At 34.8% G+C, this 17,581-nt stretch overlaps 1 protein-coding gene and 1 pseudogene across 3 annotated transcripts in view; both read left to right on the top strand.

Moving 5' to 3' along the window:
- Positions 1-17,581, top strand: part of UHRF1BP1L (UHRF1 binding protein 1 like) — a 77,358-nt gene that overhangs the window by 33,048 nt on the left and 26,729 nt on the right. For all 3 annotated transcript variants that reach the window (XM_036019455.1, XM_028533458.2, XM_028533459.2), the window contains 5 exons: positions 5,678-5,858; positions 11,346-11,429; positions 12,879-13,061; positions 13,503-13,621; positions 16,516-16,657. In XM_036019455.1, the coding sequence (XP_035875348.1) occupies positions 5,678-5,858; positions 11,346-11,429; positions 12,879-13,061; positions 13,503-13,621; positions 16,516-16,657 (709 nt within the window). The remainder of the gene's footprint in view (positions 1-5,677; positions 5,859-11,345; positions 11,430-12,878; positions 13,062-13,502; positions 13,622-16,515; positions 16,658-17,581) is intronic.
- LOC114512896 lies at positions 5,865-6,713 on the top strand (annotated as a pseudogene).

Raw genomic sequence — 17,581 nt, 5'->3', positions numbered from 1 at the left:
ACAGGAAAAAACAAAACCTTACTTTACATGTAAATGGTTTAAAAATCAGAATGGATAGTTGTTTTCTTTATGTGAAATAGATTGTAATACTCTGAGCCAAGAGTCTTCTTATATATCTTGTTATATACTTTTACATACTTTATACCTATATGAAAACATATATTAATTATATTTCTAGCTATATAGTTCTTATTTGTTTGGAAGTCCGTATTAGGCACTGGAGTTAATGATAACAAAAATACTTGATATCTCCTTTCAGGAAGTTAAAAATACACAATTTTCAAATTACTAAAGTAAAGACAAAAGGCAAAACAACCCTGGGGAATGATAGTCTAGGGTGGGGGTGTGTGAGAATTAATAGAGCAGAAAACGAAAATCCCGGGGAATCACTGCAGTTGGGCACAAAACTGTAGACTTGTTTGACAGCTGGTGCACAGATGGGGGAAATACAATGACCACTTTCTTAAAATCAGAAGCTGTCCCTCTTTTGTCTGAAGTGTGAAAGGTTTTCTAGAAATCTTTCCCAGTACTAAATTCTGAGAATTAAACATAAAAATTTTTGTAGAAGGGATGTTGAAAATCCCACTGTGTAGTGTCCTTTGATAATTTTAAATAAATTCAATTGCACTTTTTAGTGCAATTGAATTTTTACATTAAATGTCAGTCGAGGAAAATGAATCAGGAGGCTTTGCCAGACTTGAATGACGAAGTTTTATTCAGGGATTTTAAATAAATTACAACTTGAGAAACAGTACCAGGCAGTGCCTAGAGTGTTCAGAAGCAAAGAGAGAAGTTGAGAGTTTTTATAGTAAAAAAATATACTTGGGAATAACCAGTTCTCCCGTCTTAGCTTCTGGGTTGGTCAAAAAAGGTAATCTTTGAGATGCCAGGTGGTCTGGACAATGAAAGTCTTTCCTAAGTATGTCAGGTGGATAATGAATACATTCAGTCCTAAATTCTTCAGATTGTTATCTGTAGGATTTATGTACATCCAGGCATTGACCCACAGCTGAAAAGTTTGAAAGTTTAAGCCATCTGGCTAGTTCAACTAAAATAAAATAGTTTCCTCATAGTTCTGCTCACTCTGATTTAATAAATTTTGTTAGCTGACTGTAGTGGCTCAGTTTTGTTTCCTAATCTTCCTCACTACTCTCAGTAAAAACTTAGGTGTTATTGTGAAATCATACTTCTGTGAAGCTACAGCACTTCTTTGGAAACTGAGTAATGTATTTCAGGTTTATAGCTTGGTGATTTGGCTTGTATGTCATAATGGCATTCATTTAGGCTTTCCTGTGTCTATCAAATTGGCATTATTTACAGCCTGCCTCCTTTGTCATAAGGTGCAGGGCTAGACACTGGGTATATAAAAATGAGTATTATCTGACACTTCCCTGAAGGATTTCCGAGTATAACTCAAAACAAATCATTGCAGTTTAACACAAATGCTAGAGTGCAGAATTAAAAACAGGGGTGAGGCACAGAAGTTTTAGTCAGCTGCTTGCAGAGTTTGGAATGGTTTCACTAAGGATAATGAAATTAAGTCTTAAAATATGTAGATGTTTATAGGTGAGGGAAAGGGTATTTCAGATGAGGAAAAAGAATCTGCAAAATGTGGTGATGTTAAAGGGCATGATAAAGCTAAGGAGTTTGGTGTTACTAGGGCAGTGTTTTTGAAAGTGAGGTGCACATGCCTGTGGAATATATGGGAACTGTCGAAGTTTTAGGAAATCAAGTACCGCATCTTCCATTCTGATGTGTACTCTTTCTTAAACTTGGTCTGCCTAAGAATGTTCTTATGTTAAGATGTCAGACTGATTCTCCCTTTCCACAATTACTCTTACCCTGTTTTACAATGAAAGGCATTTTTCTTATTTGTTCTCATTCTTGCTGTAATGAATTTGTTCAGCAAAACAAAACAAAACAAAACAGCCTCTGGAAACAACACAGGCAATTTGAAATATTGCTATTCTTATCAGAAGTGAATGACCAGGGATAAAATAACAAGTTAGGTGATTTCCACTTGTTCACTTTCAACACATTTGAAGGAAGATCTAATAAATGTCAGTTTTTAGGTTATTAAAAGTAATTTTTCACAATCATTTTGTGAGTCCTAGAATGTAACCTGAAGGAGTTGAAAGAATAATGTTACATTGCTAAAACAAAACTCACTTGAGTCCAATCTACCTGTTTATGTGATCCAAGTTTTTCAGAGCTTTTCACCATAAAAACAAATAGGTAGAGAATTGGTGGTAAACCCTGTATCATTGTACCAGTAATATTTATTCAATAAAATTTCATCATAATTCTCTGCGGTAATCTAATTTTAAAAGTTTGATGAACAGAACACTGGACTGTAGCAACAAATAGAACTTTCTTGGGCAGGTAGTCTGGATTTAGCAGAAGAGTGTGGTGACTAAACATGACATGTGTTTTATGTTGAAGAATTTGGAATTTTTCCTATAGCCATGTTGCAGCTCATGGACGTTTTTAAATGGGAAAGGACAGTCAAATGTGGCAGGTGGTAATGTAGAGAATGGACAAAAAAAGAGATAGCTAGTGTTGGGGAGGGGTGGACTTGAACCTCCAGTAATGGTTTTAAAGAAGAAATACAAGCAAAATCGGTGAGGGTAGCAGAGTCTTTCATCAGTTGAGGATAAAGAAGAGGGGACAGTTGAGGACTTTTCAAATCAAAATTGGTAGTTCCATTAGCCAGTGGAACGTTGGCTAAACACATGGCATGTTTAGTCACCACACTCTTCTGCTAAATCCAGACTACCTGCCCAGGAAAGTTCTATTTGTTGCTACAGTCCAGTGTTCTGTTCACCAAACTTTTAAAATTAGATTACTACAGAGAATTATGATGAAATTTTATGGGAATGCAGAGAAAGAAGCAAGTTTGATTAAGGGAAATAAAGCTAAGAAAAGTAATGAGTTCTTTAAACAATGGTCTGTTAAGGCTTGCAGTGATTTAAATAGCTTAAGATGTCATTAATGGAGATGGTAGTTGAAATTAAAGAATAGACAAAGTGATGATGTTACCATAGCTCTTGCTTATACAATGTGTGGTATGTTTATATAAAATAGAATATAGATTAGGAAACTAGATAAAGATACAGATTAGGAAACTAGGAAGAAGCATAAAATTCTATAATCTTACCATCATAACAAAATAAATGTTAGCATTTTGAGGTATTTTCTTACAGATTATTCTGCCTAGGCATCTGCATTTTCTCCCTAGTTTTAGTAAAGATGTAGTGTGTGGATATATACAGTGTTCTTCCATGTTGTTAGTCTTTGTAATTACTATTTTTTTTGTCTCTCTGTAATACTTTATAGATTAACTTCAGCATTCACATTACCATAGAGTTTCTTTCTTGGGTTGTGGTTGTCATATCACTACTTTAGGCAGAATGAAGAATGTCCTGATTATTTGAAATATCAAGAGAATGGATTAGAGAGTGAAGTAGTTACAGCTCAGCTTTACAATTTGAGAGCCAGCTCTTAACATAAATATTTGCTTATCTTTATCTTTTCCCTCTGTAAGAGAGAAAGAGGACTACATTCAGAATTATTAACCACAAAGCAAAAGAGTTTATCATGACCTGCCTTTTTTCCCCACAGACAGCATCCAAACTCTTGAATCTACCACAGTATTAAGAGAGGGGTTTGTAGAGAGACAAATGTTTATTTTTTTCATTTGTATCATTATTTATCTTGACGAATAAGGAGAAAACATGATTAAAGAAATACAGGAGAGTATTTGCTTTCAAAATAGTATTATCATAGATACAAATACTAGTCTGTTAATGTTTTAAAGTAGATAGGTAAAAACATAAGAATGGTTTTTCTGATGGAATGAGTTTAACAATCAATTAATCAAAAAGTTTTACTTGAGCCCCTAGTATTATATTTTGTTTTTTAAATTATATTTTATTGATTGTGCTATTACATTTGTCCCGATTTCTCCCCCTTTGCCCCACCTCCGCCCAGCACCCCCGCCCCGCACCCCCGCCCTGCACTGTATCAGGCAATTCCCCACACCATTGTTCATGTCCATGGGTCTTGCATGTCAGTTCTTTGGCTGCTCCACTTCCTATACTATACATCCCCATGGCTATTCTGTAACTTCTTATTTGCACTTCTTAATATCCTCACCTCCTCACCCATTCCACCACACCTGACTCCCATCTGGCAACCATCAAAACGCTGTCTATATCCATGATTCCGTCTCTTTTCTTCTTGTTTGCTTAGTTTGTTTTTTAGATTCAATTGTTGATAGATTTGTATTCATTGGCATTTTATTGTTCATAGTTTTTATCATCTTTTTCTTAAATAAGTCCCTTTCACATTTCATATAATAGTGGTCTGATGATGATGAACTCTTTTAGTTTTTTCTAAAAAAACTAAAGCTCTGGGAAGCTCTTTATCTGCCCTTAGATTCTAAATGATGATAGCATTGCTCAGTAGAGCATTCTCTGCTGTAGGTCCCTGCTTTTCATGACTGAATATTTCTTGCCAATCCTTTCTAGCCGGCAAAGTTTCTTTTGAGAAATCAGCTGACAGTCTTATGGGAACTTCCCTGTAGGTAACTACTATTTTTCTCTTGCTGCTTTTAACATTCTCTCTTTTATTTTTAACCTTTGGCATTTTAATTATGATGTGTCTTGGAGTGGGCCTGTTTGCGTCCATCTTGTTTGGGGCTCTCTGTGTTGAGCCTCTGGTATTAATGGCTCCACAACTACATTTCATCTTTTCTTTAATTACTACAGGCTACAATTATTTTCATGGAGATTTTTATTTACTGAATATACTTTGAAATTCTTTTGCAGTGTGATCATTGTTTTGATAGGTATGTGTAAATATAGAAACACAGAATATATACTTTAATTTTCCATAAATAACTATACTTTTTATTAATGAATTGTTCTTAATTAGAAAATTTTTGATATTTTTAATGAAATATTTGGTCTTTATTTTGTTTATTATAACCAAAGTTTCATGTAGAGTTCTTAGGCTAATGTATCATGTCATCAGAGTATGTATGCAGAATTATTTTAGACTATTAAGAAGTTCATGTATATGTCTGTCTACATACTTTACTAGTATTCTATGTTTTTTCTCTTTGAGGAGAAAAGAATTTGAACTTAATTCTGTTATAAGTCTCTTCTGCTTTCTAGCTTCTTTAGATATCCAAGTTCAAAGGATATACCACACCTTGTAAGAGGCAACAGAGCACTTACAGTACTAAATAATGTCATGAGCACTTTTATAAAGAAGTGATTAATTTCTGTAGGATATATAATAATGTGTGCAGCTGATATATACAGGGCTCATATTTGTTTTCTCTGTAAAATATTTAAAAATATTTAAATAAGCTGCCTTTGATGGTTAATAAGTACATTTTCTAAGACAAGAAGAGCTATAAATATGTAAATATAACTACTCAAATATTTACCAAAACATAATTGGTTTCATACTCAAATTTTATATAGCTTTTGAGTTTTAGTTTTATTCCTGTGTAATTAAGAACATATTTAAGGAAAACTGAGTTACTGATATAAAAGAAAATATATTAGTCTATTTTTTATGACTTTATTCCTAAAACTTTTTAAGTTTTATTGCTTGGGAAATTTCAAGTATTTAACTTGCAGTGATAATGCAGTTTTGAATCTTTTAGAGCTCTGCAGCAGCCCCGTCTACACAGCAAGTGAAGACACCACAGACTTCAAATGCTCCTGATCTAAATGACGCAATTGTGAAACTATTCAATGACTTTGATGTTAAAGAAACCTCCCATCATTTAGTGATTTCTCATCTAGATCTACACATATGTGATGATATTCATGCTAAAGAAAAAGGTAATTAAAGCTGCTTATTTTAAACAATTTTGTTTTCTCTAGAATTTACTATAAAACTGGATTGTTTACCATATGTGATATGTAGTATGTACTATCAGATAACTGGTTGTAATTTTATCATTCATAAGAGATATATGCCTGAAAGGTATAATGTTAAACGTTATAGATTGCAGTACGTACATCAAGCTCCATAGAGGCAGTGCTGGGGCAACTGTGAGCTGGACCAGCACTGAACAACTCTGCTTCCTGTGGCAAAGCAGTTAAACATGGGCAAAGGAGAACCTAACAGCCGAGAGGCAAAATGCCATCATATGCTTTCTTTGTGCAAACTTGCCAGTAGGAGTGCAAGAAGTAGCACCCAGATGCTTCAGTCAGCTTCTCAGAGTTTTCTAAGAAGGATTCATAGAGCTGGAAGACCATGTGTGCTAAAGAGGAAAACATTTGAAGACATGGCAAAGGTGGACAAGGCCTGTTATGAAAGAAAAAGAAAAACTTACATCTCTCTTAAAAGGGAAATCAAAAAGAAGTTCAAGGATCCCAATGTAACCAAGAGGCATTCTTCAGCCTTTTTGTTGTTTTGTTCTGAGTATTGCCCCAAAATCAAAGGAGAGCATTGGGCTTATCCATCCGTGTTGTTGTGAAGAAGCTGGGAGAGATGGAATCACACTGCTGCAGGTGACAAGCAGCCTGATGAAATGAAGGTGGCTAAGCTAAAGGAGAAATATGAAAAGGATTTTCTGTAAAGGAAAACCTGATGCTGCAAAAAGGGAGTTTTCAAGGCTGAAAAAAGCAAGAAAAAGAAGAAAGAAGAGGAAGACAAGATCAAGACGACAAGGAGGAGGGAGATGAAGATGATGATGATGAGTTGGTTCTAGCACAGTTTTTTTTTCTTTCTTATAAAGCATTTAACCCCTCTCTGCACAATTCACTCCTTTCAAAGAAAAAAAATTGAAATACAAGGCTGTGTAAGATTTGTTTTTAAACTGTGTAATGTCTTTTTCTGTATAGTTAACATACTACTGAATGTGTCTTTAGATACCATATGGTGGTATTTTCAGTAGCCACTAATCTTGCCTGCTACAGATTGGGGTTGTAAATTGGCATGGAATTTAAAGTAGGTTCTTATTGGTACACATCACAAATTAGTTATATATGAGGGTGGTAGATTTTCCATTTTCAGTTGTCTGTGGTGCTGCTTATATGAAATGTTTGTTAACTGAATAGCACTCTGTAATTGCAAAAAAGAGTTACAACTATTTTGTTGACATTCCGAATATTTCAAAGTAAATACAGGTTTTTTTAATTGAAAAAATATTATGTATTGGTATGACATTTTATTTTGCCTTGATAAGTTAGTACTTAGGTACAATTAATTGTTAGCTGACGCAGACACCGGCCCACAGTGTCCGCGGCATCATGGATGAGACAGGAGACATTCACACAGACTACTGAGTCCTGTGTGGAGGAAAAGGGACGGCCTGGCTACCCTCTCAAGAGGGGAGGGTGCCTCGGAGCAGCCTGGCCACTGTCTCAGGCAGAGAGCCCCCCAATCCTTCCCTTCACAGGGTTTTTATTGGGTTTCAGTTTGCACAGGAATACAGGTAAAGTTCATTAATCATTGTCAGGCAGTAAGGGTCAAACAATAGATAATGTTCAAAGAACTAAAAAGGGCTCCCCCTGAGTTGGAGTCTTAGTACCTAAAAAACTACAGAACTTGAGCTAAATTCATTTCCTGCCCGGCAGGAAGTTTCCTTCATAATCTAATGAAGGGCATCCTCAGCAAGCAGGTTTCACAGGATTTTACATATTCATTTTTCAGGTCTGATCATCCCGGGAAGTCCACAGTCCCCAGTGTGGATTGAACCACCCCTTGTTATTATCACAAGCTTGAGTCTGGCAGAGGAGACAAAGGCAACCGGGAGATTTGGATGTCTTGCAGGCAGAATGAGGACTCAGGCTTTGTCAAAGCTGAGGGGCAAGGGTCAATCACCCCCTTTTTCCACAGCCCCCCAAGTCCTTTCCTGGGGCCTTTACCCCCAGGAAAGATCAGGCATGTGATCATGCCTGTCTTAGGTGATTCCCCCTTTGGGGAATCTTGTCATTGGCTAACTGATCAAGCATTGGGGGACAGGCAAGGAGCAGAAGCAGCGCTCCTGCCAGGGAGATAAGCTTGTCTCCTTAGTGGCTTCTGGTCCAGAGGTCTCTCACTCAGCCTTAGCCATGGGGGGTTACAGCTCCTGAAACCAGGCAGGGTGGACCCCAACAGTTAGCTATCAATGTCAGTAAAATTAGATTAAAAAATCAAAGACCGAGTATATGACATCCTTGGAGAATGAGGGAATATTAAACTTGCCTTTGAATTAATTTTTCTATAATTTTGAGGTCATCTATAAATGAAATTATTGTCCATACTCAGTTTATAATTTGCACTTGTGTTTTCAGCATGGTGGTTTATAGTTTTCTGACCCTGAGTGCGTGTAAACACAATTGTGGAGCTGTTTAAAATTTCTTGTGTCTCCTCCTCCCAGTACTCTAAAATTTGATTAGAATGCTAAATTTCAGTTAAGAAGTTTTTTTTCTTCTTTTCTCTTAGCCTTTGTTTCTTTAATTTTTTATTATTAAATACTGTGGAATTTTATTGTTGTTCAAGTACAGTTTTCTGCCCTTTCCCCCCACCCCTCACCACCCCCCACCATCCTCACCTCCCTACCCTGTTTCCACCCCTCTTTGTTTTTGTCCATGTGTCCTTTAGAGTTGTTTCTATAAACCCTTCACTCTTTTCCCCCCATATCCCCCCCCCCCCCCACCCCCCCCCCCCCCCCCCCCCCCCCCCCCCCCCCCCCCCCCCCCCCACCTCCCCCCCCCGTCCCCCCCGTTTGTCAGTTTGTTCTTAATTTCAATGTCTCTGGTTATATTTTGCTTGCTTGTTTGTTTGTTGATTAGGTCCAGTTAAAGGTGATACATATGGTATTTGTCTTTCACTTCCTGGCTTATTTCACTTAGCATAATGCTCTCCAGTTCCATCCATGCTGTCTCAAAGGGTAGGAGCTCCTTCTTTCTTTCTGCTGAGTAGAATTCCATTGTGTAAATGTACCATAGTTTTTGATCCGTTCATTTACTGATGGGTACTTAGGTTGCTCCCAGAACTTGGCTATTGTAAGTTGTGTTGCTATGAACATTGGGGTGCATAGGTTGTTTTGGATTGGTGTTTCAGGGTTCTTAGGGTATAATCCTAGCAGTGGAATTGCCGGGTTCAAAGTCAGTTGCAATTTTAGTTTCTGAGGAAATTTCATACTGTTTTCCATAGTGGTTGTACTATTCTGCAGTCCTTCCAGCAGTGCACTAGGGTTCCCTTTGTTCCACAACCTCTCCAACACTTGCTTATTGCTTTGTTAATGATGGCCACTCTCACTGGTGTGGAGTGGTATCTTATTGTGGTTCTAATTTGCATCTCTCTGATAGCTAGCAATGCTGAGCATCTTTTCATTTGTCTCTGGGTCCTCTGTATGTCCTCCTTGGAGAAGTGTCTGTTCAACTTCTTTTTTAGTAGACAAAGGTAACAGGGTAGCAGGAAGCAGTTCTTGGCCACTTTGAAAACCTGTGCTCCTCCAATCTAAATTCTAGGGCATTTCTCTGTCAGAGTGTCCCTGGTCCATAAGTGTGGGAAGGGTTCAGTAGGTGGTCCTGTCTCTAGGACAGAGGCTCTTGGATTTTGGTAAGCATGAGGATCAAGCTGAGGATTCTTTAAAAATGAAGATAGTTGACCTGTGTTCCTCAGACCTAAATCAGAATCTCAGCTATGGAAACTGTTGCCCTGGAGCAAAAGAGAAATAAAAATAAAGAATTCATGGACAGGGACAATAGTGTAGTGATTACCGTGCGGAGGAGGATGGAGGAAGCAGAGGAAGATAAAAACAAAAATAAAAAAATGAAAATTGTTGGTCTGGACTTCTAAAGCTGAGAGAGTGAATATTGAGAGTGATCCTGGATAATCAGCAGTAGTAATTATTTTGCCTTCATTATATAAGGCTACCAGATCAAAAGGCGGAGCATAAAAGGTGAGAAAGATTTGGAATATGGAGAAGGTTTGTTGTTCTTTCTTTGTTCACCATTGTGTCATTTGGCATAGTTGGTGATTTGGAAGGAAAATCTAAAAAATTCAAACCAAAAGAACAAAATGAGAGGCCATAGTTAAGTAATAAGAAAACTGTTTTTGAAGCTTTTTGACATTCCTTACTTTCATATTCTCTCAGAGAATAAACTGAATGATGTCATTTAAGAGAAAACCCCTCAACCAAAATATCTTCATTATTGTACAGATCCATAATTAGTTCTCTGCTATTCTGAAGTACTGAAAGTTCTGAATGTTTCTTCTTAGGGTTGTGAAAAACTTAATTGCTGGAAAAACTTGACCTAAACAAATACATTATTAATCATCATCTTTATATTACCCATTAGGGTAAATATTTGAGTTTTGCTGTGGAATTGCTTTTTAAAAAAAAAATTATTTAGTTCTGCCTCAGAATCTGCTGGAGGTGTTACATGATAACCTTGTGTATATATACTTTTACTTTCATAAAATATTTAAAAAATTCCGAATTCCAAAACATTTGATTCTGGGTTTGTTTGTTAATTTTTCTTTTTTAATTGGTGAAGTGTAAAAAAGTGACTCCTCTTTATTTTTCCCAATGGGGTTCCAGTGTCCCATCTTGATTTAGAAATAACCTTTCTCCTGCAGCATTAGTACAGGTGTTGGGCTGTGAATTAAGTTCCATGTTCAGGGTTTTAAAATGAAAATGGTTTTACATCTGTAGTAGAAAATTCTGCTAGTTCAATAGATTAGAGTTAGCAATGAATAAACAGTGTGTACATAGCTGTGTCCTAATTTGTATTGATTTGCATGTACTGTTTTAAAATTTGATTTATGTTGGAGTTACACTGGCTTATCTACTTCTAACCTTAAAATAGCTATATGATGTTGGAACAATTTGACCAACCTAATAGACTCAATTTCTCTTCATAAGAGGCAAGATGATAGAATGTAGTGACAAATATTTCTAGGGTTCAAAAACCAATTCTACGCTTATTGGTTATATGAGCTTCACCTATTTACTTAACTTCTTTGTGTCACAATTTTTTATCTAGAAAATGAGCAAAATAATAATGTTATCTAGCTCATAGGGTTGTTGTGAAGAACAAATGAGTAAGTATACCTAAATTATTTCAAATAATGCCTGACATATCATTAAGGCTGTAAATATAAAGCTGTGCTATTGCATCCTCATTTTTTAGCCTATTACTTTGCAAATGATAGGGGCTTAATACTTATCAAATTGAATCGCATTACCTAAAAATCCTTAAGGTATTATCTGTGATAACAGAGAGACATGTATTATTGTTGGACTGTAGGTATGATAAATAAAGTGTTTCAATATTTGCTTAACATTCTTTTCTTTTTCTCTCAAATCCATCTTTTTCTTTTCCCAGAATCAAATAGACGTATTACTGGAGGAGCTATGCAACTATCTTTTACACAGCTCACTATAGATTATTATCCTTATCACAAAGCAGGTGTGTATAACAATTTTTTTAAAATTCAGAAATCTTGCTTTCAATTTATATAGCAAATTTATTTCATTTGTTTTATTTTTGTTTTAATTTTAAAAGCAAAAAGATCAAAACACTGGTTATTCTTCCCCCATAGTATTTTACCAAGAAAATATAATTGCCATAGAGAATATTCATGCATTTTATATTGAGGTTTATGTAGATTGTTAGAAAGTGTAATTGTTAGACATTGGTAATATTGTAAATAATTTTAAAGGTTTTTTTTTAAAGATTTTATTTATTTATTTTTAGTGAGAGGGGAAGGGAGGGAGAAAGAGAGGGAGCGAAACATCAATGTGTGGTTGCCTCTCGCACACCCCCTACTGAGGATTTGGCCCGCAACCCAGGCATGTGCCCTGACTGGGAATCGAGCCAGCAATACTTTGGTTCACAGGCCGGCACTCAATCCACTGAGCCATACAAACCAGGGCTAATTTCAAGCTTTTTAAAAATAAGAACATAGAGGACACATATTTGTGCTAGTTTGTTAATTGTGACAAAATTATTAATCAATGTGTTTGAATTTTTAAGTGATATATTTAGATATTAAAAAATAAAAAAAATATAAAGCCAAAGGGTAACAGTGATTTTTAGCTAATATGTAGGAGTCCATGAACTTGTTTTTAAAAACTTTTTTATGTTTTCTAAATTTTATCAATAAATAAGATTTAATAGGGTCCTTAATAATTAAATATTGATGGATTCTTTATCCCAAATAATAAAAACAAAAAGAATGTACATTTTTGGCCAAATTAAGTAATTTAACCTTACACCTATCTCTGCATTTTAGTGGCATGTGGCTTTTTGTTTGTAATTCACACAAATAACTACAGTAAGTTTTCTGGGTTACATATACCTAAAATATTTTTAACTATAGAAATCATTTGTATTGGAAAGTAAAACTTTCAGTTATAAAGTAGATTTTATTTTCTTAATCTTTTTATATACATACTACTTTCCTTAGTTGCTACAGAGAAACCTAATATCCTGATGTCTATCTTGAGAATTTTTATTTATTTCTTCAGCTTTTAATAATCCTCATCACTTTTATGGGTAAATTTGTTAGTCACTTTACAATAGATCTTTGATGAAAAGACTATTTTCTTTGATGGTTGAGCATTCAGTGAGTGTTCACTAGCAATGCTGCTTCTGATTGAAACTTTGAGTGATGTCTTACCAAGGGGAGGGTGTACATAGAAACCCTCCCTGATTATTTCCTTTTGACCTTTTGACTTTCTTTCCCTGTGTTCTAAATGTTTGCTCATATTTTCTAGGAAGGTTAAGCAAAGGCTGTAAATTTATTGGAAAGTTGAAGAATCTCTTGAGAATATGAATAAATATGATTAGAAGCGTAACAGAATAAAGGAAAATTATGTACTTTTCAGTGAAGTTTCTTGTTAATTCATTTTACAGGAGATAGCTGTAATCATTGGATGCATTTTAGTGATGCAACCAAGACAAAAAATGGATGGGCCAACGAATTGTTACAGGAATTTGAGAGCAATGTTGAAATGCTTAAACAGGCTATAAAGGATCATAATGTAGGTTCACCTCCTAAATCACCAACACATGCTTCTCCCCAGCACACACAAACAGGTATTTTACCGATAACATTATGTCATTTCCCTAATATTAATTGTGTATGTGTTCATAATATGATATTTTCTGTAAATAAGTATTATGTTTAATTAAATGTATAAGAAATTTCTGCATTTTATTCAGAACATAGGCATAGAATATTTTAGACTCTTTAATGACTAGTAGATTTCTTTTTTTAATGATTATTTCAGACAAAAGTTATGTGGGAATATCTTAAGTGTGATGTAAGTGTGATTCCTGTTTAAAGAATAATCATCATGAAAAGGTAATCATCACAATTTAACATTTCTGTATCAGTTTACATATAGTGTTTCCACATATATTATCTCATTTGAGAAATCAGAGTTCATCTGTATTTCTAGCAGCTGTCAGAATAGTAAAAAGGTGACTGTTAGAAAAAAATTGCAGTAAATTGAAAGGAGTTTTTGTTTCCCACAGAGAAAGATGCAGTTCTGAAAGGGACTTCCAGAACACCTTCAGTATTATCTGAACAATCCAAAGCTAAGTTGATGTCTAGTTCTCTTGTGGTTAGACTTGCAGATTTCAATATATATCAGGTATGTTTTACTTTTTAGGTTAAATCTTCTGATAAATACATTTAGTATCTCCTGCAACTCTTATAAACTAAGCCACCCTTTTATTTAAAAACATTTGACCAGATTTGTGAAATGCGTAAACTAAGTAGGACAGAAAATATTAGTTCATTGATTTTTATGTATATAGTTTTCTAGGATTAGCCACAGTGTGAGGTTGAGGTGATAGTGCTTTAGATTGCCAGATCTGCACAAGACTTCTGATACCAACTGCAAGTTCAAGGGTTTCCATAAACTGTCCACAGATTCAAGAATTCACTGGAAAAATTCACAGAACTCATTGGAATCAATCATTCTCAGAGTCACATTCATTAGAGGAAAGAATACAAATTATAGCCACCCAGAGGAAGAGAACATAGGGAGGAGTCTGGGAGGGTTCTAAATTCAGAGCTTGCTTTTCCTCAAGACACATTAGCCTCTTGGCATGGTTGTGTGACAATATGTATGAAATATTGCCAACCTAGTCGAATTCAGTCTCTAGGTGGCTTAATACCAGGTGATCCAAGGTGTCCAACTTCTAAATACTACTATGGCAAAGTTGGCCAGTCCCACTTGTAAATAGGAAATTCCAGTAGTTTAAAATTGCTTCCCAGGAGCAGGGACAAAGGCCAGACCTCTCTTGGTAGTCAGATTCCATATTACACAATTGTTTTAATGGAAGAAAGTAGAATACCTTTTGCTTTATCAAACCACCATGTGTTAGCTATACTGGGAACATAATTTTATAGCTAAGATTTCTATGTCCCATTCACAACTAAAAATCTTACTCAGGCTGTAATCTTACAATATAGTTTAACCTCATAGTTCTTGAGACTAACACAATAGAGTCTGTTATGATTGAATGTAATTTCAACTCCTTAACAGTTAAGGAGTAGTTACATTTATACAGTCCTAAAATTATTTTGGCCTGTTGAAGGCAACCGTGAGGCTGATGTGGCCCCTGGTGAAAATGAGTATGACACCCCTGCAATACACTATATGACCTATTTTTAAAAAATAAAAGAAAGGATTTCAGATGTGTGTTAGCATTTATGAATCATTCTCATTTATTTTGATAAGCCAGTGCCTTTGAGACTTAGTTTTATTTGAAAAGTTTTCATTTTACTTAGTGGCTTTCAATTGGCACCGATTTTGCTCCTCAGGGGACATTGGGGGACTAGTCTGAGGACAATTTTGGTTCTCACAGTTGCAGGGGGTAGATACTGACACTGCTGGGTAGAGACCAATGATTCTGTTGAACATTCTACAATGTACTGGACAGCCTCCACAGTGAAGACTTATCAGGCCCAAAATGTCAATAGTGTCAATTTTGGGAAACCTTGGTTTAACAGTTATTGTGCCATTGCTTCCTTTTTTACATTCTATATGTAATGCATCTCATTTAAAGCAGACTTTAAATGATGAGATTTAATAAATTCAAATGGTAATGAGTTACTCATAATCTCAAATGATTGAAGGTGAAATACAGTAAAGAAATCCCACATACACAAATATACCAAAACAAAACAAAAGTAACCAGGAGGCAATAAAATAGTGTGTTCATTCCATCTTGAATAACTTTTTAACTATTAAAGGGAAAAGTAAGCTGTTGTCTATAAAAATAATGTGACACTTTGATTCAGAAAGGATTTATTTCCATATATACAGAGAAAAGCTTCTTGATTAGATAATATAAGAAGGGGCTTAAATTTGTAAAGACTACAAATAATCAAAAGGTTTGAGTAGCAATTTACACAAGAGAAAACATAAATAAACCATTGAAAAAGCATTTTACTTTGTATGAGAAATATATACATGTTTGTTGAATGAGTGAAAAAAATAAACTTGAGATACATCTCTGGGCCTACTAAGTAAGCATAAATGAATGAAATTGATAAAACTTCTGGTTGAACTTTGGGGGAAACTAGTATATACATTTTTAATATAATTGTAAATTATCAGTTTTTGGGATAACCTTAAAACTCATAGTTCTTTTTGGAAAAATACTTTAAACTATTTTAGGGGGCATTTATAATTATATTACTTTTATTGTAAAATATACATAATAATTTGTCATCTTAATTATTTTTAAGTGTATAATACCTTGGCATTAAGTATATTCACATTGTTGTGCAACTCTCACCACTGTCCATCTTCATAACTTTTTTATTATTTCAAACTGAAATTCTGTATATAACTATATTATTTCTCATAATAAAGAAATTTGGGTAGAGAATTATTATACAGTACATGGTGGAGAAGCATTCTAGTCGTGAGGACTTAGAACCATGTTTAGACTTTTGTTTACTTATTTGCTTTATCTTACAGAAATACTCTATCTGTTGTTTTAAGGCTCGAAATAATAAGTTTGCAAGGAATGTTGTACAGCGTTGATTTTTGTAATTGATAAGAATCCAAAGAGGTGCTTGTTTTCTGAATGGTTAATTTAAAAATAACTTAGTGTGCACCCTGGCTGGTGTGGCGCAGTGGGCTGGGAGTCTACTGCAAACCGAAAGGTCGCTTTTAGAATCCCTGTCAGGGCACAGGCCTGGGTTGTGGGCCGGGTCCGGGCGGGGTGCGCAGCTGAGTGATGAGTGTTTCTCTCGCACATCGGTGTTTCTCTCGCACATCGATGTTTCTCTCCCTCTCGTTCTCCTTTTTTTCCCCTCTCTCTAAGAATAAATACAGTCTTAAAAAAAATGCCCAGTAAAAATAATTTAATGTGCAGTTAAATACATAATCAAGTTTTCATTGGAAATTAACTGTTAATTAACTATTGGAAGCAGTTTTTAATACTTTGAAGTGATGTCTCTGTTGCATAAATTCTTTGGAAAGTGCCTTATTCAGTGTTACTTTAGGAAACTTAATTATTTTTTCAGGTCTCCACGGCAGAACAATGTCGTTCTTCCCCGAAAAGTATGATTTCTTGCAATAAAAAATCCCTGTATCTTCCACAAGAGATGTCAGCTGTCTATATAGAATTCACAGAATATTATTATCCTGATGGAAAGGATTTTCCAAGTAAGAGGGTTTCCTATTTTATTATTTGTCCATTACTTGGGAAGTTTTTTTTTTTTCTTGTAAAGTTTCTGACTTTTATAAATGTGAAAAAAATAAAAAGTCCATTGTTCTTTACTCTTGTTGTTATTGTATGTAGTATACAACTGTAGAATAGAATTTTCATGTATTATTTGTTCATATGTTCTTTTCCCTCACTAGCTTGTAGCATACTTGATGTCAGGAATTATGTAGAATTCACACTTCATTTTATCCCTGAGTTTTGACACATTTTTATACCTAGTAGCTGTTTAAATAAAGTTAGGTCATTTATAGAATAATTTTTTTCCTTCACTAAAACTTCAAAACTTTATATTTCTGCTATATAAAGTAAAACACTATATTTCATTGAAGAAATGAGTAATGATGTTATCCCTTTAGCTCCAGAGAATTCTTTGGGCTGGTTTTTAAATCCCATATAATATACCTTGGACAACTTTTAGCACTTTAGTTAGAAACACTGAATTACATGAATTTTTTTTGTAAGCTATTTTGGCTGCCTAAAGTTAAAATGATTATGTATTTGTGTTCTCTGAATATTAAAATTCTGTGTTATTTGTCTTGGTTTATCTGGGTGTCCTTCAAACTAAAATTTGCCTTTGTTTATGTGGTACCTTTTTCATTATTATAATTAAAAATGAAAGTTGAGGGGAAAAATGTTTAAATGAAATAAGTTGTGTTATTTGGAAGACAGAAATTTTATGTCTTCTTTTAAAAGTGGAACTCCGGGATAAGTTGACCTACTTTGCCTGTTTGTTTAATATTGACTTAATGTAGGCTCTTAGTTTCAAAGGGAGTTTCTGATACTCATGCCTTTGTTGTTATCTAAAAAGAAGGTAGCCTGGACATTACTTTGGAGAAACAGATGTGGAACTATTTTATTGCTTT

Source organism: Phyllostomus discolor, chromosome 2, assembly GCF_004126475.2.
Source record: "Phyllostomus discolor isolate MPI-MPIP mPhyDis1 chromosome 2, mPhyDis1.pri.v3, whole genome shotgun sequence".
In the NCBI taxonomy this organism is placed as follows: Eukaryota; Metazoa; Chordata; class Mammalia; order Chiroptera; family Phyllostomidae; genus Phyllostomus; species Phyllostomus discolor.
Note: the sequence above shows the minus strand (reverse complement) of the source record. Positions and strands in the feature narration are given on the sequence as shown.